General features: G+C 38.1%; 1 protein-coding gene across 1 annotated transcript; it reads right to left on the minus strand.

Annotated features, from left to right (window-relative positions):
- Window positions 1-2,555: 2,555 nt before the first annotated feature.
- On the minus strand, window positions 2,556-23,120 carry LYVE1 (lymphatic vessel endothelial hyaluronan receptor 1). The gene is made up of 6 exons (XM_049781124.1): window positions 22,949-23,120; window positions 11,097-11,262; window positions 10,853-10,992; window positions 5,409-5,741; window positions 4,205-4,283; window positions 2,556-3,139 (listed from the first exon to the last, which is right to left on the minus strand). The coding sequence occupies exons 1-6, from the start codon at window positions 23,031-23,033 to the stop codon at window positions 2,953-2,955; spliced, it is 990 nt and encodes a 329-aa protein (XP_049637081.1). The 5' UTR covers window positions 23,034-23,120; the 3' UTR covers window positions 2,556-2,952.
- Window positions 23,121-23,984: the final 864 nt, after the last annotated feature.

Below are 23,984 nucleotides of genomic sequence, written 5' to 3' on the forward strand. Positions count from 1 at the left end.
AAAAGGAGCATATTAAAATAAGATCATCCCACCCCTGACCCTGCAGTATAGGGAGGAGAAGGACAGAGAATGAAAGAAATCAAGGCAGGTTATGAAGAAGATCAGAAAAAGGAGAAAAGGGGTAACAGGTATTAGGGCTTTCAATTATACCAGTGATGCTCGAGAGTGAAAGAGCTATACATCTAAAGTACAGACTTAACAACCACAAACATGAGATCTAAGTTGCAATTACTGAACTTTGTAATGTGCCAAAGGGTCAGGTGGTAGGGAAGATAGAGCATGGAAACACAAGTGCAGGAAAGTTAACACTGGTGGTGGGATTGGTGTTGAAATGTTATATACATAAAACTCAACTATCAATAATAAGTTTGTAAATTATGGTTATTTAATTAATTATTTTAATTTATTATATTAAATTAAAAAATAAGATTACCATCTAAAGAAAGAACACAATTGGTTGGGTATACATTTCTTTCTTTCTTTTTTTTTTTTTTTTTTTTGGTTTTTGGGCCACACCCGGTGACGCTCAGGGGCTACTCCTGGCTATGCGCTCAGAAGTCACTCCTGGCTTGGGGGACCATATGGGACGCCGGGGAATCAAACCGCATCCGTCCAAGGCTAGCACAGGCAAGGCAGGCCCCTTACCTCTAGCGCCACCGCCTGGCCCTGGTTGGGTATACATTTCAACAACCAGTTTTTCTTTTCACTCATGCAAACACAAAACTACATTTGATTCTTGAACAATGTGGGACCTAAGGCAGCAACCCTAATGTAGCTGAGAAAAACAGATAAATCTCACTCCCTCAAACTGAACTATACTCTTCCTGTGGTGTACATAACAACTCCTTTCAAAACTTCCCCTTATCTCACCAACTCCAAAATGGGGGATGCTCAAGTCCCTTATAGTAGTAGGCTTTCAACCAAAATAACCTACATTGGCTGGATCAGTGAATGCTGAACACAAGAATAGAAAAAAAAATCATATATCACTGAACCCAAACAGTTCAAACCTGTTTATTCGAGTCAATGTAAATAGGAGTAAAGAGATCTATGTAAATAAGAGTAAAGAGATGTTCTATGGCATGTAAACCAAGCCATGAAAGATTATGGCTACATACTCCACACAGCAGAAATCTGGCCATCTTGGGAAGAGAAGGTGGGCCATGTCCCTGCCATACTAAAACCATACCTCCTCCCCTTCAGGGACACTGATCTGACCACACTTCAGGTAACCAGTTTAGGGGCTGATATCACCAGAGCTTTTTCGAGCAAGTGCTTTGAATTTTTTTTTTTTTTGGTTTTTGGGCCACACCCTGTGATGCTCAGGGGTTACTCCTGGCTATGCGCTCAGAAGTTGCTCCTGGCTTCTTGGGGGACCATATGGGACGCCGGGGGATCGAACCGCGGTCCGTCCTAGGCTAGCGCAGGCAAGGCAGGCACCTTACCTCCAGTGCCACCGCCCGGCCCCATGCTTTGAATTTTTGTACAATTTCATTTGATTGACGCTGTCATCTTTAAAGGAACATCCCAATTTAACAGAGTGAACAGCTAACAAGAACTTACTAAATTTTTGCCATTGTCTTAATGACTTCATTAGATACAATAAATTTCACAAATATACTTGTTACTATACTAGTTCTTTTACTTTCTTTTTTATCTTCCATTTTATTTATTTTTTATTTCTTTTTTTATAACAATTTTGCTTTTACTTATATGGAAACAAATGTATTATGAACAACCATGTCAACTTTGTGATCCATTTTCTTTAAATAAGTAACTAACTAAAAAGAATGTTCTATATACTTTTATTTTCTCAGCCCAAATATTCTGTACTTTTTAAGATCTTCTTGCTAGAAAAAAGAAGAGCTAATGAAACATTTGGTAATGAACATATAAAAAATTTACTTTGGTATAGAGAGGTAATAGTGTATATTTTAGGTGTGTTAATAATAAATTAAGGTTATAAGGGTGTTGGTCATATTAGAGAAATAATGAAAGGGTTAGTCACTGCAACAAAATTATTAATTTTCAAATTAGATATGTGAAGAATATAAAATTGAAAATATTATCTTTGTACAAAGTAATATGTGCATTTTAAATAAGATTCAATTATAGGATATAATTCTTAGCATAAAAACTGACATAGTAGATATTTGGCAAATATTTGTTAAACTTAATGGATTTTAAATAATAATTTTCCTCATTAATAATTCTGTAACAGAAAAAATAGCCATCTATAAGTCATTTTGGGGTCTCCTTTAAAAGCATATTTTTTAGAGAAAAAGAAGCAGGGGGGACAAAAAGGTATTAAGTTCTAAACACTAACTCCAACTAAAATTATTAATTAATAGTCTGAACTGCCTGTCTCTCCTAACATGCTAAATTCCTTTGATTTATTTTTTTCTTATTTATTTTGACTTTGCATAAAATAGGTCTCAAGTCACAGAATTTTAAAGCCTTTATTTGCAACCCCACCTCCCTTTTTCTGCTTGTCTTGCTTAGAAAAACATGCCAAGTAGTCTAAGAGTCTCCTTTTTAGAGTGAAGGAAGTCATTGAAGGCCTTGACTGGTGGTTTCTTGGCTTTTAACTCTTCCATTTCTCAGTGAGAAAGTCTCTTAAGATATGAATTTTAATAAGCTTCTTTAGATCTTTGCTCTTTGCAAGGGAGAGCCATGCTCTTTCTCCCTTGGGTATATCAGTTCATAGGGAGGCTAGAAGGACTAAAGGAAACTTGGAGGGAGGAGAGAAGACTTGATCAAGAATGAGTTGAAGAAAGGACTTCTTTTTAATAAACTCCCTGGTCTGAAGGTTACCATGAGTTGATTCAAGTTAGGAACCAAGACTAGACATTCTTGTTTGGCTCTTTGGCTTGTCTCATTTCCCCATCTAGGGCCAATAAGTGTTTCAGAAAAGCAGTCAGTCTCAGATGGGTCCTCTCACTTCTTTCTCACCTAAACTTCAGCTTCCAGGCACCGTACTGTTGTTTTGGGTAGACTCTTGGGATCATCGGGATTTTTATCAAATGTCTTTGATTCCTCATTGGAGTTGCAATCATCTATCTTCTCCTCCTTCACTACTTTGGTTTCAATCATTTCCTTCTGCTGATTTTTGTTTGTGAAAGGGAAGGCCTTTGCATACCTATAAGCAAGAACATAAAATGGTAGTGAGAGACTTCTTTGTATCCCCTAAAAGGGTCAGGTAATATGGTGGCCCATCATAACACAGTGTGCCATATGTATTCAGAGATGCTAAAACATTCATATTCAAATGCATGAGCACATCCTCACCTTAATTTAATGGATTAACTTAATGATTTTATGGAATAGAAAGTACATAGACCAAACCTTAGATGGACTAATACCTACACCAAAAATAAACAGAAAATCAGATAAGACACATAGATATTTTCCTGTAGAATGTATATGTTCTTTTTATTTCTGGATCTTTTAAGATATATCCATAGGGATCAGAATGACTGTACGTGAGAGGATGCTTGTCTTGCACAAGACTGATCAGGTTTAACCTCTAGCACTACAAATGGTTGGTCCCCTAAGCTCAAAGCCAGGAATAACTCCTGAGCATCACTGGGTGTGGCTAAGCAAAACACAACAAAAAATAAAGAAACATCCACTAATCTATATATCTAAAGGATAAATGACATTTATATGCTTAAATAGAAGGAAACATTGGGTATTAAGAAGAAAAGGTACAATAAGGGTGAAAGTTTACTGAATGAGAAGACTGTCTTCTCTCTATTGACCAAAAATGGGCCAATAACATGGGAGCTAGAGTGACAGTACAGTGAGTAGAGTGCTTGCCTTGTATGTGGCTGATTCAGTTTTGATCCCCAGCATTCCCATATGGTCCGTTTAGCCAGCCAGGATTGATTCATAAATACCCTATGAGCATTGCCACATATGACCTAAAACCAAAAAAGTGCTAATAATATCTTGGAAACAAACAATGTAGGGATGGAAAAATATTATAGAACTGATGATATGCATCTTATCTTTTTTGTTGTTGTTGTTTTTGGGCCACACTCAGTGAAGCTCAGGGGTTACTCCTAGCTATGCACTCAGAAGTCGCTCCTGGCTTGGGGGACCATATGGGACGCCAGGGGGTCAAACCGCAGACTGTCCTAGGCTAGCGCTGGCAAGGCAGGCACCTTACCTCTAGCGCCACCGCGCTGGCCCCTCATCTTACCTTTTAACATAGCAAACTGCAAGAACAGTTGCAGCAGCAAAGAAGAGGAGTGCAAGCACCAGCAGTGCAGTGGGGACACCTGCCGGGGAGAGAAAAAGGGCTGTGAGTCCTTGAGTCATTTCTTGACATGCTCTTCTAGATCCACCTGACCCATATATCTAAAGGCTAAATGACATGCATGATTACACCAAGTACACCAAGGTGGTATGCTCACAGCCACCACAGAGAGTGCAGGAGAAAAGTTCCTGTGAACTCTCAGGGGCCACTTAGGATGCTGAGTCTACTTCTGGGGTTTTGAATCTACTTTATAAAACCTTATCCAGTGGCCTTGACAAGATAAGCTGTAATAATTATGTGCAAAAGTCATATTTTTAAATAAGAAGTCAAGTTTTTTTTTTATTTAAGCCTTATATTTAAGAATTGATCTCTACATATAGCATAAACCCTCACCGTGTTATTTATGGGTCTTAGGAACTGTGATTAAGATATACTGTTTATGAAGAAATCAATTTTCTCATAAGCTAATTGATATACATAAATATTTTCTATGATGTATTTCTGGTCACATAAACACCACCAAGCTTCTAAATAAAGTTTGGAGACACATCTAACAGAAAACAATCATTGGTATTCATCCAGTGTTTCTTATACCAACCCACTTGTCCTAGTTTATGGTTGAAAGTGGTTGTTGGAAGGTCTCCTGTCAGCTCAAGAGTTAAGTTGGGTCCCAGACCCACACTGGACCCTCTCCACAGGGTGCCCTCACACACATAGTTACCTGCTGACTGGGACAGTTCAAATTTCTAAATTAGACAAATGTGCTTTTGGGAAGAAGAAGTATTAGAGCAGTAGAAGAAAAACTCCCCAGATGTGGGAGAATGTGAAATTTTCATGGACAGTGGCCTTGAGCAGGAATTCATTGTTGAAAATCTCATCATTGTGATAACATAAGGTTTTTGAACAAAAACACACTTCAGGATTGTTGCATTATAAAAAAAACTTTGAGTTTTAAAAGAAAAATTTCTTTATGTTCATGATTTCAAATATTTCAACTTCTTTAGGTTCCTCAAGTTCTATGTATTTTGGAAGTAGGGGTTTGCATTAATATTTCTTATTTAGCAGATTTGGAATGTCCTAATGAGATTAATTTCTATGTATTATCTGTTAAACACATACAACCAGTGCAGGCATAGAAAACTTTTACCTCCAAACCTATTCGTCTCATTCTTGAATGCAGTTTGATTTTCAATGAGTGATTCTGTTTTTGTGGATATCATGGAGGTGCTAGTTTCCATAAGAAATTCTGTTATGCAAATTACTCTTCTTTTCTTCGAGGTGGAGGTAGAAGTAATAATAGAAGTAGGAGGAATGGTAGGTATAAGAGTAAGTGGATTCGACTCTGGTTTATCAGTAGATAATGCTGAGTATATGTTGTTCCCGACAGTCATTTCAGTTGTGTAGGTTTCAGCTTGACTATCACTGACTGATGGTTCTTTGGTAGGGACAATTTTTGGAGCACATGAGTTAATCTGTGTATCTGTTGAAGAAGGGAAAATGGAAACAAGAAACAAATATTGAAACAGTCAACTTTCTAGTCTTACTCCCCTCTCCTTTTATTACAGCCCAAATGGTCTTACAAAATGTAAATCTAATCCAGTAACATTCTTCTTTAGATTCTTTAGGTGACTACTTGGATTTATAAATCACCTGACCCTTAGTGTTGACAAGGTCCAATCTCATCTAATCAGTCTTGGTTTAAATACTCCAGCTATTCCAAAATTATTTCTGTAATTTCAGATACATTTTCTTATGTCCATACCTTTGACCATGATGCTTTTTTTAACCTGAAGGACTCTTTATTCAATGAATTCTTACTTATCTTTCAGGCCTCAGATTGAGCATATCTCATAGGAATATTAAATGACTACATTTGGCTCCTAAGCAGATGTTCCTGTACTAGTTTGTATTTCCCGGACGACAGTTCTGATGAAACAGTTCCTCCCTAGACTATACCTGTCCTGGATGCAAGAACCCTGTCTGTTTTGGTCACCATGGTCTATGTGCACTGTATCTGGCATATAACGTGCTCAGTCAGTATCTGATGAATAAAGGAAACCTGAAAGGAAACAAGAGTAGATAGGGACAGTGAATTTGCAAGCATGACTCTACTTCAGGAAAAAACGTTAGATTTCCCTTTATTCATCAAAATTTTTCTAAAAGAGGGCTGCCCAGGAGGGGTGGAAGTTTGCTTTCTAACCAACATTTAGATAACTAAATGTAGTAGCAATAAAATGAATATTTGTTAAGCATCTTGCTCTGAGTCAACCACAGTACTTCATTTGATAATTTAATCAAATCCCTACTCATGCAGGAGAAAATTGAATTTAGGGAAATCAAATGACTTGGCTAAAGTCTTTGAAAATAAAATCAATTGCAGTTAAGGTGATGGATACTACTGATAAATCATTTTGACCACATGTGTTGTCAGAATATTACACTATTCATTCTACTTTGAAAAGATTTATAAAAAGAACAGTATTTGTAATCTTCTGAACATATAGCTTTACACACACACATAACACACACACACTTCTTTTTTGGTTTTGTTGTCACACCCATTGATGCACAGAGTTTACTCCTAGCCCATTTAGGGAACCATGTGGGGTGCGTGGGATTGAATCTGGGTTGCCACATGCAAGGCAAATATCCTATTCACTATATTCTCTCTCCAACCACATTTAAACTAATTTCCCTTTCTTGTGCACATGCAAAATTCTTTTTCACAATGCACTTTTTTAATATTAAGAAAAAGCATACTGAATACAATATGCTGTATATGGGGAACTAGAAGTAGAGAGACAAATAAGTTCTAGTTTCTGGTTACAGAAGAACTTGGATAAGCAAAAGTTGGGGGGGAGGAGATTACTGAGAATTCAGAGGAGATATAATTTATATAGAATACAAAAGATTAATGTAAAGATATTTACTGGGCTTTAACTGATAGATGTTAGGAAGACAGTGCAAGCAAGACAAAGATTCAGTTGTAGGAAGAAAGGATAGATATTTAAAACAGTATTCAAAATTTCAAAAGATAACAAATATTAAGAAGAAAATGAAATAGGTTAAAAGTTAAATTGAGAGGGGCCGGAGAGATAGCATGGAGGTTAGGCATTTGTCTTGCATGCAGAAGGGCGGTGGTTCAAATCTCTGCATCCCATATGGTCCTGAGCCTGCCAGGGGCAATTTCTGAGTATAGAGGTAGGAGTAACCCCTGAGAGCCTCCGGGTGTGACTCAAAAACCAAAAAAAAAAAAAAAAAAAAAAAAAAAAAGAAAAAAGTTAAATTGAGAGGGTAGAAAGTATGAGGCACAGTTATATGAAAAAGTCTTAAGTGACCCATAAACTGAGATCTGAATAATGAAATATGGACAATCACTAAAGATTTAAGAAACCAGTAAGCTCAATAGCTTCAGATGAATGAAGTCAGTATGCTTGATGCATGGAACAACTAATATGGTCAGAACAGAACAATAGCTCTTCTAGTATAGAGAAATAATGGAATACTCTCACAAAAAGAATAGCATGATCTAAGATCCAGAAGATTACAAGTGTGCATACCAAAAATTTAAAAAAAATGAGTGCAATGTGACTGACTTCCTATTTCTTATTCTTATATAGCCAATCACTCAAGTGTGTGATTTATCACTGGAGGTGTGGGAAGGATAAAATTCAGAGAAGAGTAGAAATCAGAATATAATTATTGTTATTGTTATTTTACAAAAAAGGTAAGTATAGAACTATCTGGAATCTCAAAACCTACATCTTTGAGATCTTCTAGAGGAAGGTGATTCTCAAACATGGTTGTTTGTTAGAGTCATCCCGGGATCTTTCTTTTTCTTTTTTTCTTTTTTTTTTTTTTTGGTTTTGGTTTTTGGGCCACATCCATTTGATGCTCAGGGGTTACTCCTGGCTATGCACTCAGAAATCGCCTGACTTGGGGGGACCATATGGGACGCCGGGGATCGAACCGCTGTCTGTCCTATGCTAACACTTGCAAGGCAGACATCCTACCTCTAGCGCCACCTTCCCAGCCCCTCAAAATCTCAGGATCTTTCAAACAATATTGATGCTTGGGCTCTACTCTATGCTTGTATTTAATGAATGCACGGTCATCACCACACATAGTAAATAAAACATTGAGTGACTTGCTTCATTTCTTCTTTTTGTTTGTTTGTTTTGGGGCCATGCCTAGTGATGTCAGGGATTACTCCAGTCTCTTCTCTGGAGTCACTCCTGGTGGTGCTGGGGAACCATATGGGTTGCTGGGGACCAGAATCACATGCTTACCTGTTGTACTATCACTTCATCCCTGCTTCATTTCTTCTTGACTCTAAGCACAACAAGGTACTCTAAGAATAAGTTATCTCACTTGAAAAGTATAAATAATATTATTCTATCATTTTACATAGATTGATGATATGGTAAACTTATAGGGAAAGCACAGAGGATGGGCACAGTAGCTAAGAGGTGGGAATAACATTGATTCTTCTTTCAGTCTGATCAATAGGGACAGTGTGGAGAAGTAATAGTAACTCATTTTCTACTGTGTACAGGCACAGTGGAGATCTACTCGAAGCATTAAGATATTGCTTTCTCTTCCAAATCTATAATTTCTCTAGAATATGCCTAGTGTTCTGATATACATTAAATATAGAGTGATTGGAGTCTAAGAGGATAGACAAGTTAAGAATATGAGAAAGCTTCTTGGAGAAGATGTCATTTGAGATATAAATACAGAGCAGGAGTTAGCCAGACAATGAGAAGGATGGGTCTTGTGACAGAGAGAATCAAAGGAAAAAATATTTAGAAACAGTTATTTTGTAGTATCGCCTACTTAGTATGTGGCCACATATCAAGTGTTTAAACTCACAAGTAAAACAATGTTGGAGTTTGTACTATTTGTATAGAGTCAGTAAATCATACTACAGGATATCTACTTATGAAGAAAATATTCTTTATGATTTTGGTAGAGAAGTCTAATGGTTGCCATATTACTAAAATTATCAAGATTTGTTTATTAACTAGTGGGGAATACTGACACTGAGTGCCTTTTGTTGTGATGTGATCCAAAGTAAATCTACAGATTATTTTTTATCAAAAAAAAAAAAGGAATACATTTCATCCAAGAAACAGGATGGAAATACAAGTGAAATGAAACTGTGAGGAAGCACACAAATCCACTTCTTCATCTCTGTTTTCTTTAGCCCAGAGGTCTGGATACCAGGTCATCTCTTGATAGGACAGCTACTCAGATAAAAGAACAGTCAGTTCTTTAACCAAAGAAGACATGCTAAAAAGGCAGGGCAGAGGAGGAGGATGAAAAAATGTTGGAGGAAGTTTTATGTTTCATACTTTACTCTGCCACTGACTACAAGATTTTGAATGAGTCAGACTTCCATGCTGAGCTATAAACATTCATACACAAAGTGTGGAAATTAGACACAGGACCTTAAGGGACCATCCCAATATCAAAGTCCCTGGTTCAGAGAACTGTATAGATTATATCACCATTAGGATACACATTTTTTTTCTTGAAACTTAGGTAATATCTTTAAAATTTATTTATTTTTATATGATCAATCATCAATCCCTTTGGCTTGTGCAAGTTTAGGTTTATGAGTATATATAAAGATTACTAAATTAGGGGCCGGAGAGATAGCATGGAGGTAAGGCATTTGCCTTTCATGCAGGAGGTCATTGGTTGAATCCCGGTGTCCCATATGATCCCCCGTGCCTGCCAGGAGCAATTTCTGAGCATGGAGCCAGGAGTAACCCCTGAGCACTGCCGGGTGTGACCCAAAAACAAAACAAAACAAGATTACTAAATTAGACAGTATTATGACAAAGAGAGAATAAATATGTAGTGAAATAAAAACTACTGAAAATTACTTAGATCAAGGGATTTGGACTTAGGGTTTCCAAGCAAGTTTAAATGGACAAGAACATAACCACGAACTAATTAATTCTCCTTTCAAGTTTCAACAACCTCCTTCATAAGGTGTAATTTTTTCTTAAATATGTCAAACATATCTACTAAATTTTCTTTCCTGTAAAGGAATAGGGGATAAGAAAGTGAAGATGGGAGGCCAGAGAGTAGGGCTATCACATAACATGTAGATTATTTGCTTTGCTTGTGGCCAACCAGACTCAATCTCTATCCCATTTGGTCCCCTGAATGTGGGACCACTGTATGTGGCCCTAAAACAAACTAAAAACAAACAAACAAAAAGTGCAAATGATAGAACTGACCTCATAGAGAGAATGCCACAGTGAGAGAGGACTCAGAACACTGCTTTGTTTACAACAATATGTGCCTGCCCTTCTTGTTTAGCTTTTAGGATGCAGGAGCAGGGGAAATGAATTCTCTTAGGATGAAACCCTCTATATTGTTCTATGTTCCCTCTTTTTTTTTTTTTTTTACCTCAGGGAACACTATTATTTCTAATCTGGACAGAAACCATCTTGGGAAGATTAAAGACCAACACCATGACTGCGTCTACTTCTGCTCAAGCTTATTCTCAAAGAGGTAACAGAACTAAAGAAACCCGGAGAAAACAAAACACGCCACATGCAGAGGCTTCAATCTCACCAGATGAATTGTAACAGTAGGCACCCGACTTCCGACTGGGTGCATTGCTCCAAGTTATGACGCCGACCCCATTCTTGCCACACTTGGGATTTGCATTAATTCGAGGGATGATCAAGACCACATTGTCAACCCATCCATAACTGTAATAGAATATACATTAGCTTAATCTTTTTTTATCTTTATTGCTAATTTCAAAAACAGAGTACCCAAAGATCCAACTCCAGTGGATCCAGCTGTTGCTCACCTACAAGTCTCAAAGCCATAATTCCTTGCTGCAGTAACATGGTCTTTGCTGGCCAGAGTTAGTCCCAGTAGGCTACAGGCTTCCTTAGCTTCTGTGAGATTCAGTTGATTTTTAGTTGTCACAAGGGTCACTCCCATGATTCTGCATGGTGTTGCAAAGGAAATATCTGCAAAGTAATTACGTAGTTATTCACTTTACTCTTGTCCATGTTTCCAGCTCATGGAACCTCCTTACTATCAAAACACAGTTGTTTTAAAGCTATACTAAGATCTCAGTGACTGGAATGAAAGTTTAGAAATGCACAGACCAAGGATTTACTGAATTAAGAGAGCACAGTTTGTCATTCAAGCAGAAACTCTTATTTTCTTATTTGCTTTGATAATATTTACCATGTTAAAGCTCATGTTTATCATATAGAGACTTTTGATACCATTTTTGGGATAGAGTCAAGGGTACAGTTACTATAAGCTTTATGGAGCCTATAAATGGAGAACCTGGATCCAGAAAGATAGCACAGGATAAGGCACTTGTCTTGTATACTATAGATCCCAGTTTAATTTTGAGCACCACATATGATCCTTCTGCCAGGAGTGATCCCTGAAGACAGAACCAAGATTAACCCTGAGTACATTTAGGTGTGCTGTCCCATTTCCCCATGATCAAAATGAAGAGTCAAAGGTTGTTTTTTTTTAACTAGAATTCAGGGCTTGAGTTAATAGAATAGTAATGAGCAATATTGAAATAGAATATTAAATTAAGTGCACCACTATCCAGAGGCACACCTGAAGATGCTCAGGGGTCACTCCTAGCTCTGTCCTCAGGAAACATCCCTGAAAGTTTTAGGGAGACCATATGAACTGCCCAATATGGCCAAAAGGTCACACTAAGGTTTGGTTTCTGCCTGATTTATTTTGTTCATAAGAATGTGATCCTAGGGCGGGAGAGATAGCATGGAGCTAGGGCATTTGCCTTGCATGAAGAAGGATGGTGGTGCGAATCCAGGCATCCCATATGGTCCCTCGAGCCTGCCAGGAGCGATTTCTGAGCTAAGAGCCAGGAGTAACCCCTGAGAGCTGCCGGGTGTGACCCCCAAAAGAATGTGATCTTAGGGGGGTGGAGCAAAAGCATAGTGGTAGGGTATTTTCTTGCATGCAGCCAACCTGGACAGACCCAGTTCAATTCCTGGTATCCCATATGGTTCCCTGAGCCTGCCAGGAGCAATTTCTGAGTACAGAGCCAGGAGTAACCCCTGAGTGCCACCAAGTATAGCCCCAACCCCCCCAAAAGAATGAAATTCTAGGGACCAGCCAAGGGACTCAATGATATAGGGCATACCTGTCATGCTTGAGACCTGGATTTATTTCTTTTCTTTTTCTTTTTTTTCTTTTTGGATTTATTCCTTAGATTTTAAAAACAAACCAAAAATTTGATCTCCTATAGCCAATGTAATTAATATGATTTTATTTATTCCAATGGACTTGGGTTTTTTCCCAGGTCATTCATTCATGCCCAACTTTTATTTCTGATGTGATACCTCAACTGCTCAATTTGCCTAGTTGGTGCAGGTTTAAATCTTATTACACATCCCATGCATTTTACTGGTAAAAATAAAACTAAATTTGGATCAGAGAGATAGTACTTAAGTTAAGGTGCTTATTTTTCCTGATCCTAATTAAACCCTACATAAGTTCCCCCAATGATACCAGGAGTGATCCCTGAGTACAGAACCAGAAGTAAGTTCCAAGCACCACCAGGTGTAATCAACACAAATTAAAAAAACACTGATGAAAAATTTTTTTCTTTTATAGTGACATTGAATCAGGGGCATTCCCACCACCAATGTTGTCCTCCTTCCTCCCCTGTTCCTGGTATGCATCCCATACTTCCTTTCTTTGCCCCCTGGGCTGCTAGAATAAGTAAGTGATCTAACTTGTTGTAGATTGGTGTGTCTAGCTTATTGTAGATTGGGTATCAAACCTGTTGTCATTGGCTTTGGATTTGGTGTTTAAGTCTGCTTATTTGTTATTTCTACTCGATGTCCATATGACTGTTTGGTCTTGGTACCCTCCATTATTTCTCCTCCAATTTGTGAGGTAGAACAAGATGGTTCAAGTTATGTGATTCTGTTAGAAGAAAAGAAAAAAAAAGGGGGGGGGGAAGCAAAAATCAATCAAGCAAAAAATGGGAGGAGTACTTCTAGAGGCTATAAACATCAATTTAAGAGAAAAAAGGGAAAAAGGAAGAAAAACATAACAAGAATACAAAAAGAATCAAACAAACAAAAACCCCAAAAAACACCACAGCAAAAAAGACAACAACCAAGCAATAACCATGGTCCCAAGATAAAAACAAAGCATAAAAAGAAAACAACAACAACAAAAAAAAGCAACAATAACAAAAAATTATTTTGTGCTTTTTATGTTTTTTTTCATAGGCACAGTAAAATTGGGAAGATTAGAAAGGGAATTCCCTTGGCCTAAAATCCACCAGCAATATAATATAGTACCATTTATTTTTGCACAGGCACACTAAAAAGAGGAAAATTGTATAAAGTATAGAAACAAGTTCTTATCTACTAGGGATAAGAACTCATACATTTCACAATACAGGGGCACCTCCCACCTTGAACATATATCATGAGGTCCCAACTTAGAGTCCATGTGATTAGACAGGACTGTTCAACTCTGAACCCTAGATCTCAGACATAGAACTGACACAGTTCTCCACAACAGCTCCAGAAACCAAACTCCCTCTAGGACATTCTTAACACTGCTCTGACACCAACAAGTGCCAGTTTTGATAAGATATCCTGACAATGAGAAAATGGCAACAACTTGGTCTAAGAGCAGATTGTTCTACCTCACCACCTAATGATAAGATGAGATCAGAAGACACGTCATCCTTTGATGTGTGCAAAAGCCAAGATCGCTAACTTCAGAAGACTGACTGTGACAACCATGACAGGGCAGAACCTATCCCCAGACCAATAAAAAAGGCCTTAGTCTAGGCTTTGGCCTATGACCTGTACAACAACCAGGATCTCTAATTCCAGAGGCCTGACTGAAAGAACTGCAATGAGCAGAACTTCTGGAAACATAATAAAAGACTATCCTAGGCTTCTCTTTAGGATGGGTACAAAAACCAAGACCACCAATTACAGAAGACTGATTAAAACAACAGTGATGGAACAAAACTTCTAGAACCATAAAGAAAGACTCCACCCTAGGGTCCATCCTATGACCTGTGCAAATACCAAGATCTCTAGTTATAGAGGCCTGATTTTATGATCAACAACTGAGCAGAAAGTTTCCAGACATCACAAAGGACCTAGAGGAGAGAATAAGAACATGTATGGAGCCTGTAGTTATTCCCATGACAATATATTTCAAGGGCAGAGAAACCCTGTATCTCTTGACTTAGGCCAAGTGAATTCCCCTTCTAATCTCCCCAATATTTTATTGTGCCTATGCAAAAAAAATAAAAAGCACAAATTAATTTTTTTGAAGGCATAGTATTTTTATTATATTTTCATGCACATTAGTTTAAGTTAACATCAAAAGTTTAAGGTGTTTTTTTTAAGGGTTAGAGTCAAAAGAACACAGTAAAAACAGTGTTAGAGTGGCAAATATTGTTTGCATAGGCCCACCAAAATATGGGGGACATGGAAAGGAAAAGCCTTGGTCTAAATACAAGGAGACCCTACCCCTGAAGTTTCCTGGCATAAGACCAATTTTAGGCTCTAGGCAAACTAGTTTATTCAATCCAAGTCATTGTCTGAAGTGCCAATACAATTTTATTTTTCACGCAGTCTCTATTGTTGGCATCAGGTTTCTGTATTAAAGATCCTGGAATCTAAAAAAAAAAAAAAGATCCTGGAATCTGCACATCCTACATTGAAGTCAGGCTGGTGTGGAGTATCCTCTAGTTTCACCTCACAATTAAGGGGCAATACAGAAAGCCCTGTCCCATAAGCAGGTCATTGTTGTTAAGTCTTCTCAGTGTTAAGGGAAATCTCTTTTGAGTAGGTTGATGTCAGAGCAGCGGTAGGGTCTTCTCTGGTAGAGGATTGCCTCCAAGTGATGTTATAGACAATCTTGGATGCTTCGTAGATGTCTTCCCTAGATCAGGGGTGGATGGAGAATGCACATTCTTCGGAGGCCTGTGCCAGGTCTTTATGTCAATGTTCAGGGTGTAAGGTTCCATTGCACTACAAGATCTGTGTGTTCTCCTCTCTATTAGATAAGAACTTATTTGTATGTATAGTATTTTCCCATTTTAATGTGCCTATGCAAACAAGAAATAAAGCCACGTGGCATATCAGAGTATATGGGGGCGTATGAACACGTCCAACAATACCCATGACTTGGTTCAAACATAAGCATTAAATTGAGGGACTCTTTCACCAAATTCCCTATTGAACAGTTCACAAAGAGAAGAAAAGATAAAAAAAAAAAGGGGGGGGAGGAAACCATCACTGTATAAGAAAATATTCAGCAAGAGTTATAGCCGTAAAAACACACACACACACACACACACATAAAATGCTGAAAAGACATATGTGTCCTTTTTATACCTTTTGGAATAGTTGGTGGGGGTGTTAAATCCAGGGCACCACTTGGTCTGTGACTTAGAACTCTACAGTACTTAAGTTAAAAAGGGTAAATGTGGAGTAATGATGATAGGGGTGAGAGAGTTAAAGAGAAAAATGATTTTTGTAGGTGTGTGTGAAAGGGCAGAGTACAAATGGACATTTTGCATACATAAAAACATAATTCAATGATAATGAGTACTATTAATGGATACTGTGCGCCCCCGCGTGGTTTTGAAAATGTAGACTGGTAAGAGATTATCAGTGACTGCTTCAAGAAACTGTGAGGCCAGAAATTCAGGGCCCCTACCCAGTCCCTCCCTAAGGAGCCGAGTGGGTAATGGGGGAAAGCCTAGGGTACCTTCAAGCTCCGCCAAAGGACCCACCTCGCTGGCTTACCCAGGCTTGTGGCCCGGGAGAGCCCTGGAGATCTGGAGCAAGGCGGTAGAGGAGTTCTGGGGTCACCCAAGTCCCGCACCACCCCCTTGGCCTGGTTAAGAAGGCCTCCGGCATGGCGGAGGCCTGCCGAACCCCATGCTGCTAGAGACTGCTGGCTCCCAGGAAGGAAAGAGATCCTTCAAGAAGCTGGGAGGCCGGAAGTTCAGGGCCCCCACCCAGCCCCTCCCTACAAATTAATTTTTTAATGAAATATTTTTGACTGGAAGATAGTACAGGGGTTAAGATGTTTATCTTTTTTTTTTTTTTTTGGTTTTGGGCCACACATGGTGACGCTCAGGAGTTACTACTGGCTATGTGCTCAGAAATCACTTCTGGCTTGGGGGACCATATGAGATGCCAGGGGATCGAACCAAGGTCCATCCTAGGCTTACTCCCTGTGCCACCACTCCAGCCCCAAGATGTTTATTTTGTATTAAATTTGAACTACCAACACTTGTTCAAATTGCTAAGCACCACTAGGGGTCACTCCGGAGCGCAGAGCTAGGAATAGCTGCTGAGTATGACCAGTGTAACCCCAAACCCCAAATAAATAATACTATTTAAAAAGCAAAAATCCCCAAGTTTTACTAGAAGGGTTAGTTCAACCAAGCTTCAAACCTTTTCCCAAAATCTGAACCACACAAAAGGAGGTTCATAAATCTCCCCAGTTTATCTTTCACTGGCCCTAATCTGGCTTTGTTAATTTATATAAATGGTTTGTTTTATTTTTGGTGTCTGTCTCATATCTGTCTGTATTTGGGGGGCTTTCCCATTTTAGGATTGGGGGTCAGATTATTCCTTATGGTACTAGTAACTGAACCCAGGGATTCACACACAAAATAAATGTTGTACCGCTGAAGCCATAATCTTGATTCTCACTAGTTTATTTATTTAGTTAGTTTTGGGAGCCACACTCAGCAGTGCTTAGGGTTTCTCTGACTCTGTGGTCAGGGATTCCTCCTGGTAGAGATAGGGAGAGGGTACCAGGGATTAAAACCAGATCAATCACATGCTAGGTGAGTACTTTATCCCTTGCACTATCTCTCTAGCACTCCAGCACTACACCCCTTACTAGTTTATTTTAATATAATATACCACAAAGAAAAAAAGTTCCCATATAGGAAAACCCCACTAACAGTTCCTCAAGAACTGTATCTTTGTGGCACTGGCTACCAACACGTGTTAACTAATGCCACGTTTTTTTGGGTTCAGCACCCAAACTTTAGTACTACCCCTACTCATTATAACTTTAGATACCAAGACATGCGCACATGGAAAAATGGACAGTAACTTATATAGTCAACACCATGCCTGGAGAGGGAGCTCTGAAGGGTAGCAGTCAGGGCAGCAGTTCTCTGAGAGGAACAGTGGAAAAACAGACTGGTAACATGGTCCACTGGGGTAAGGGATTACGAGAGTAGTCCACTTCTGGGCTTTTCCCTTGGGCTTTGATGGTTCAGTCCTGAACTCCCAGAGCCCACTTCTACCTTCTCTTCCTCTCCCTACCTTCATGTACATGAATATTATTAGTAGGAAGGATGACTCAATACTTAGATATATGTCCTATCCTTTACTAGGTTCCCTGTCAGGCATTTCTTGTGAAGTGTCAGTATGAGAAGTCTTGCAAGGGGCATTTCTGAGTCCTCCATCCAACCATGCTATGCTCAGTAGTAGGATCCTGGGATGTATGTTTACAGATAGTTTTGTTGCTTCCAGATTCTGCTTTCACCAAGAGACTAGGGAACCTACACACAATACAAATGTTTCTGATGGATCAGTTCCTTCAGAGTGTATGTACCAATAGTAAATACTTATACCACTATAGGTACTAATGTCAATACCAAGATTTATGCCACATTCATCACCTGGTTCTATTACTCTGCCAAATACTTCTCTTTGTAACATATTTTATCATGCTTTCATCAAGAAATAAATCTTATTTATAAGATAGAGATTTGATGGCAAAGCACTAGCTCTATCATGGTTTGATCCTTGGGAATACAAGGCTCTCAGCCCCTTGCTCCCCACCAGAATAATTGGGTGTGACCTTATTGTACCACCAGGTATGACTCAGTGGTTCTTGACACCATGGAGTTTGAGCTAAACAATGTCCTCAGGCTCTCCCATGAAACCAACTGTTCAAGTTGATTAGGAATAAAGGGCCTAGGGCCAGAGAGATAGCATGGAGATAGGGCATTCGCCTTGCATGCAGAAGGATGGTGGTTCAAATCCTGGCATCCCATATAGTCCCCTGAGCCTACTAGGAGCAATTTCTCAGCATAGAGCCAGGAGTGCTGCTGGGTGTGATCCCAAAACCAAAATAAAATAAAATAAAATAAAATAAAATAAAATAAAATAAAATAAAATAAAATAAAATAAAATAAAATAAAATAAAATAAAATAAAATAAAATAAAATAAAGGGCCAGAGAGATAGAAGAGTAGGTAAGGCACTTGCTCTGTACTCAGCCAACCCAAGTTCAAACTCCAGCACCACATAATTGTCCTCCAAGCCCCACCATCAATAATCCCTGAGGACAGAGCTAGGAATAAGCCCTGAGCACTGTTGAGTGTGTTCCAAAAACTATACAGAAAAAAAGAAATTGAGGTACAAGTACCTAGAATACTGATTGGAAGCTCCCCACTCCAAAAAAAAAAAAAAAAAGAAAAGAAAAGAGAAGAAAAAAAAGAAAAAGATCTCTACTTAGAAATGTTAAAGAATTTGCAACTATGTGGTAAATATATTAACTCATATTGTTTCATTTATATACAAATATAAAGCCAGCTCTTTTTGGGTTAATTCTTTTTGTTGTTGTTTATTTTAGGGCCAGGCTAAGGTACTCAGGACTTATTCCTGGTTCTGTGCTCAGGGATTACTCCTAGAAGGGCTCAAGGGTTAAACAGTGCTGAGGATTAGTTCTGAGTTTTTTGCATGGAAGATAAGCACTCTTCTTTCTTTTCTTTTTCCAACAGAACCACAGACCTTGAATCATCTTGTTTTCCTCATAACTTGAGGGAAAAAAAATGGGTAGTACCAGGAACAACAGGTCATATGAACATTGAGTGGAAATAAAAATTGATCAGACTTAAGCACCACACCCAAAGTCAACGACACCAGAATAGATACCCAATCTACAACAAGCTATACACAAAGGAGACCTCTTACACTAGCAGTCCAAGGAGCAAAGTGGGGAGGTATGGGATGCATGCTGGGAACAGGGGTAAAGAAGGACAACACTGGTGGTGGGTATGGCTTTAATTTTTTGTCACTATGTACTTTAAATATTACTGTGAAAGACTTATAATTCTCTTTGATCACAATAAAATTATTTAAAAACCGGGAACAAATGAATATTAAAATGAAGAACAAGTAAAGTTATTATCAACAAACTTACCAGTATTTCACTGGAACCTACGGGCCTGCTTTTTGCAGGCTGTAGTTTGAGGACCTCTGCCCGAGACTAAGAGGAGAGGTTGAGAGACAGACAGGAGGAGAGTCGAAGAATACGACACACATCCCACACATGCTCACTGTGGGCTCAGTACAAGTAGGCTGATAGGACAGGCAGCAGCGGCAAAAACACATGGATGGGCCAGATAAATATTCTCAGTGGGCCACAGGTGGCCCACAGGCCATAGTTTGGGGACCCCTGTATAAGATAAGCACCTATATACTATAGCTCCAGTATTAACTCTCTCTCTACATGACTTATTTTGGTATGTCTTTGTCCCAACACACATAGAAAATTGGTTAAGAAATATGGGAATGATTTTCTAAGTTGAGTCGCAAGGTTACATGTGTGACATCATAGTTTAAAAGTCTAGGTCTCTAAAAGTATTCCTATGAATGATGCCTAATTCACGTCATAGACACAAGTTTGTTTCCATTTCAAATATAAAGTTGAAATTTCAAATGATTATTTTTAAATTTTATTTATTTATTTATTTATTTATTTATTTATTTATTTATTTGGTTGGTTGGTTTTGGGGCCACATCCGGTCACTCTCAGGGGTTACTCCTGGCTATGCACTCAGAAATCGCTCCTGGCTTGGGAGACCAGACACCTTACCACTTGCCCCACTGCACTTGCTCCACAAATGATTATTTGTAAATTAATTCAATCAATTAATTGGGGAGAGCCTCCCAGGCAAGGATCAGAGGGTTTGGGTTCATTTCTGGAAATTTTGGCCAAAAGGACTGGCTATTCAATTCTCAGGCCCAGAAATGCAGTGCTTCTGGGTACTAGTGGTGCTAGAGAACCCAGCATCACACCACTTAAATGGAAGCTCACATAGTAAGTACTAAGAGGCAGCACATAACTGGGAAATTCTGTTACCCTGCTTCTAGTCTCCTGGAGATGAAAACTCTTGGCCCAGGCCTGAGAATAGTGCAAGTAGATACTAAATTAACCTAAAACTCCATTTTTCATTTTGTTTTATTTTGTGATCATACCTGGCAATATTCAAGGCTTATTCCTGGCTCTGGTTTTTTTTTTCTTTTCTTTTTTTTTTTTTTTTTTTTGGTTTTTGGGCCACACCCAGCGGTGCTCAGGGGTTACTCCTGGCTGTCTGCACAGAAATAGCTCCTGGCAGGCACAGGGGACCATATGGGACACCGGGATTCGAACCAACCACCTTTGGTCTTGGATCGCTGCTTGCAAGGTAAACACCACTGTGCTATCTCTCCGGGCCCCCTGGCTCTATTTTTAATAGTCACTCCTGATGAGGTACAGGAGACCATATATTGTGCTGGGGACTGAATCTGTGGGCAAGTGCTTTACCTCTTACATTAAATCTCTGGCCCAAACTACAATCTTTAGTACACTGTCTCCCACACACATACACTATGCTTTGGGAAAGAGATAAAAACACACCCAAAATTTTCTTGAAATTTGACTTTTAGCCCAAGAGATTGCTATTGCTCAAAGGTCTTTTTTGAGAATTCGCTGCCATCTTGAAATTACCTTCAGAGAAAGTTTGTTAAATACACTATAAAGTGTTACTCTCACTCTCATTGTTTTTCTTTTTATACCCTAAATATATCTAGAGTAATAAAATTTCTAATCTGGGTGAATAGATCTCACTTAAATATTTCTTTTATTTATTGAATTATTAATATTTATTCTAAATATTGTAATTGACTCTGGGATAGTAGCATTATCATCTACAATGAGGATGGCTATAGCTTTATTATAGAACTTTTTTAAAAAATTGTTCACAACTGAGTTTCAATCATACAATTTTATAACACACTTCGCTATTGCACATTTCCTGCCACCTACATCCTCAGTTTCTCTCCCCCACTTTCTCCTGCCCTCTTCCCTGCCTGTTTCTGTGGAACATATTTTTCTTTTTTTTCTCTTTCTCTTCCTTTTTTTTCCTTTTAGACATGGTGGTTTGCAATACTGTTACTGAAGGGGTATCACGTCTATCACTTTATCTCCTTTCAGCACCCAGTTCTTGTCCAGAGTGATCATTTCTAACTATCACTGTCATAATAGTTCCTTTTCTGCCCCAACAACCCTGCTATTTGTAGCAAGGATTAAATTAAATTAACTTACCTATTAGAAGTTGAACACATAGCAGGCAGTCAACAAATATTCATCAATATTTTTCAGTTAGAGATAAATAATCCAAAGGAGAACTTCAGCAATCTATTCCTTAAGATTTTTTGGAAAATAAGGGGCTTGGTATAATATGCTCAGGAGTTAAATGGAGATGATTTGAATCTAAACTTTGTGAGCAATAATCATCTGACTTCATAGAATTGATTTATCCATCAAATGTCTTCTCAAAAATTAATGAAATATTATATGTATATAAAATCTCTCTCAAAAGTCATTCCTCAAAAAGAATTGCCATTCATATATACTCATCTGCTTTGACCATCTTGTATCCCCATCACAATTCTAAATACTTTGGCTATTTCCCAAGGGTGAGGATGATTAAAGAGTTTGATAGAACCAATGTTAAATAACAATTTCCTAAATAATTTGAGTAATAGTGGCATTAGAAGGGAAATAAAGTCTCTACTGGATGAGTCTAAAGAGGACTCAATTTATTTGAAAGGAAAAGTAGTTTGGAGAAAAAATGATAGAACTCTGTTCACCTTGTGTAAGTACATTAAGTATATCAATTAACTCTATTATTAGCTTCCATCACATTTTATCTCTCCCATATCTTCAACATAGAACATAATAAATTTTCTTTTAAAAGTTTCCAATTTTTGTTTTCAAAGAGTTGTAATGAATATTGGTGGTTACAATTTTCTGCCTGCAGTACAGACTGAACTTACCATGTAGGCATCTTAAAAGGCAAGAAATCATTGCAAGTCATTTCTTTGGTATAAAGATGATGGCTAAGTTTCAAAGCTTTTTTACCATTTAGTTTGCCTTTTACTATACATTAAAAACATGCATTTCATAGTAGTGTAATGAAATGAAAATAATCATGCTGTACTTCTAAATATATTAGGTGAGCCAATATTTAGTTGAAGTTAGCTGCCTTCCTCAGGCTTAGCATTTGATAAAATATATTTTAGGATCATGGTTTATTTCTGTAGTTAGATTAAAAAATTCTCTTTATGGTTTTGTTTAATTGTTCTCATAAAATATCATAATCAAAATCAAAAGTCAGGGTAATGTTAAAGTAAAATTGACATTATGGTGAAATTACCAATATGGTGAAGACAGTTCTGGCAGAGCAGCTATATGAATAGATCTTTTGGTGCCTCTGAGGGCCATACCCTATAAGCAGTTCACAAAGTCAGTAGGTTTAGGATGGTTTGCAAGATCTGGTTTCAGCTCAAAAACCTGGTAAGAAACCTACCTTCTTTTCGGAGAAGACCTTGCACCAGGAATGCTGTGGTCCAGGCAGAGGCAAGAAGACACATTAGACTGAAGTACTGGTCCATTGTACCAAACCCTTTAAAGCCAAGAAGCTCTTCAGATGATCACTGGCAGTAAGAGAGGCAGATGATTGCCAGGGTGGATAGAGATTTCTGGAAATATGTAGGCCTCCCCTGCACTTTGTAACTGAGACATCCGGATTTCCCTGCTTTCAAGCTTCTGACTTGTCAAGGTCACTAGCAGGAAATAAATGACGTCCCTTAAATGCCTAGGCTGTGCTTTGTGGATGGCTTTCTGGAAAATTTAGTTAATGCTGACTCTGAAAACACACAGATGAGGAAAGCAGATAGTACTGGGTGAACTGCTGAGGGTGCCCAATTTCTGCATTCTCTGTGATGCCCCACCCTTCTCACCAGCACAGTTCTCACTCACATCTTGCTTTGCTATAACCATGCAGATCCCATTCATTTATATACTCTGTCTCAAAAGGAAATTGAGCTCAGATTATTCTTTTCCTCCCACTATCAGTGGTCCCTCCTCTCCCTGCTATATATATACTTATGATTTAGGAAGATTGTGCTCAAGAAGGCAAATGCCTGTTTAATAATTGAGGAAAGTCTTCCATGCCTGTCTTCAAACTTCCTTTACACATTAGAAATATCCACAAACCTTCAAAGAAACAAGATAAATTTTTAAATGAAAGAAAGTTTGCAAAACTCAATTAGAGAAGCAATTTACAAAATTAGTCACTTTTCATTTTTAGAAAGATTTTAATTTTAAAACTATAATCACATAAAACTTCATCTATAAATTTTACTAATTTCTCCTTCTGGTATACAAAACTTTAATTTTAACTTGACTTTGAAGAATGAGAGACATTTGTACTGTGTCCAAATCAACTGCATATTTTATTTTCCCAGCTGAATTTTCAGTAGCTTGTTCTTCATAGTAATTACAAAATATTGGTTTGAGAGCAATGGTTCATGTTTTTTTTTGTTTTTGTTTTTGTTTTTGTG

This window comes from Suncus etruscus, chromosome 9 (genome assembly GCF_024139225.1).
Source record: "Suncus etruscus isolate mSunEtr1 chromosome 9, mSunEtr1.pri.cur, whole genome shotgun sequence".
Taxonomy (NCBI): Eukaryota; Metazoa; Chordata; class Mammalia; order Eulipotyphla; family Soricidae; genus Suncus; species Suncus etruscus.

What these genes read in the sequence shown, in the direction of transcription:
- LYVE1 (XM_049781124.1), bottom strand. Translation starts at nt 23,033, where the DNA reads ATGGACCAGTACTTCAGTCTAATGTGTCTTCTTGCCTCTGCCTGGACC. An exon ending in TGAGACGAATAGGTTTGGAG is followed by an intron (nt 4,284 to 5,408) that starts GTAAAAGTTTTC and finishes TCTCCCCGGCAG; the next exon opens with GTGTCCCCACTGCACTGCTG. An exon ending in GCAGTTTGCTATGTTAAAAG is followed by an intron (nt 3,140 to 4,204) that starts GTAAGATGAGGG and finishes TCTTGCTTATAG; the next exon opens with GTATGCAAAGGCCTTCCCTT.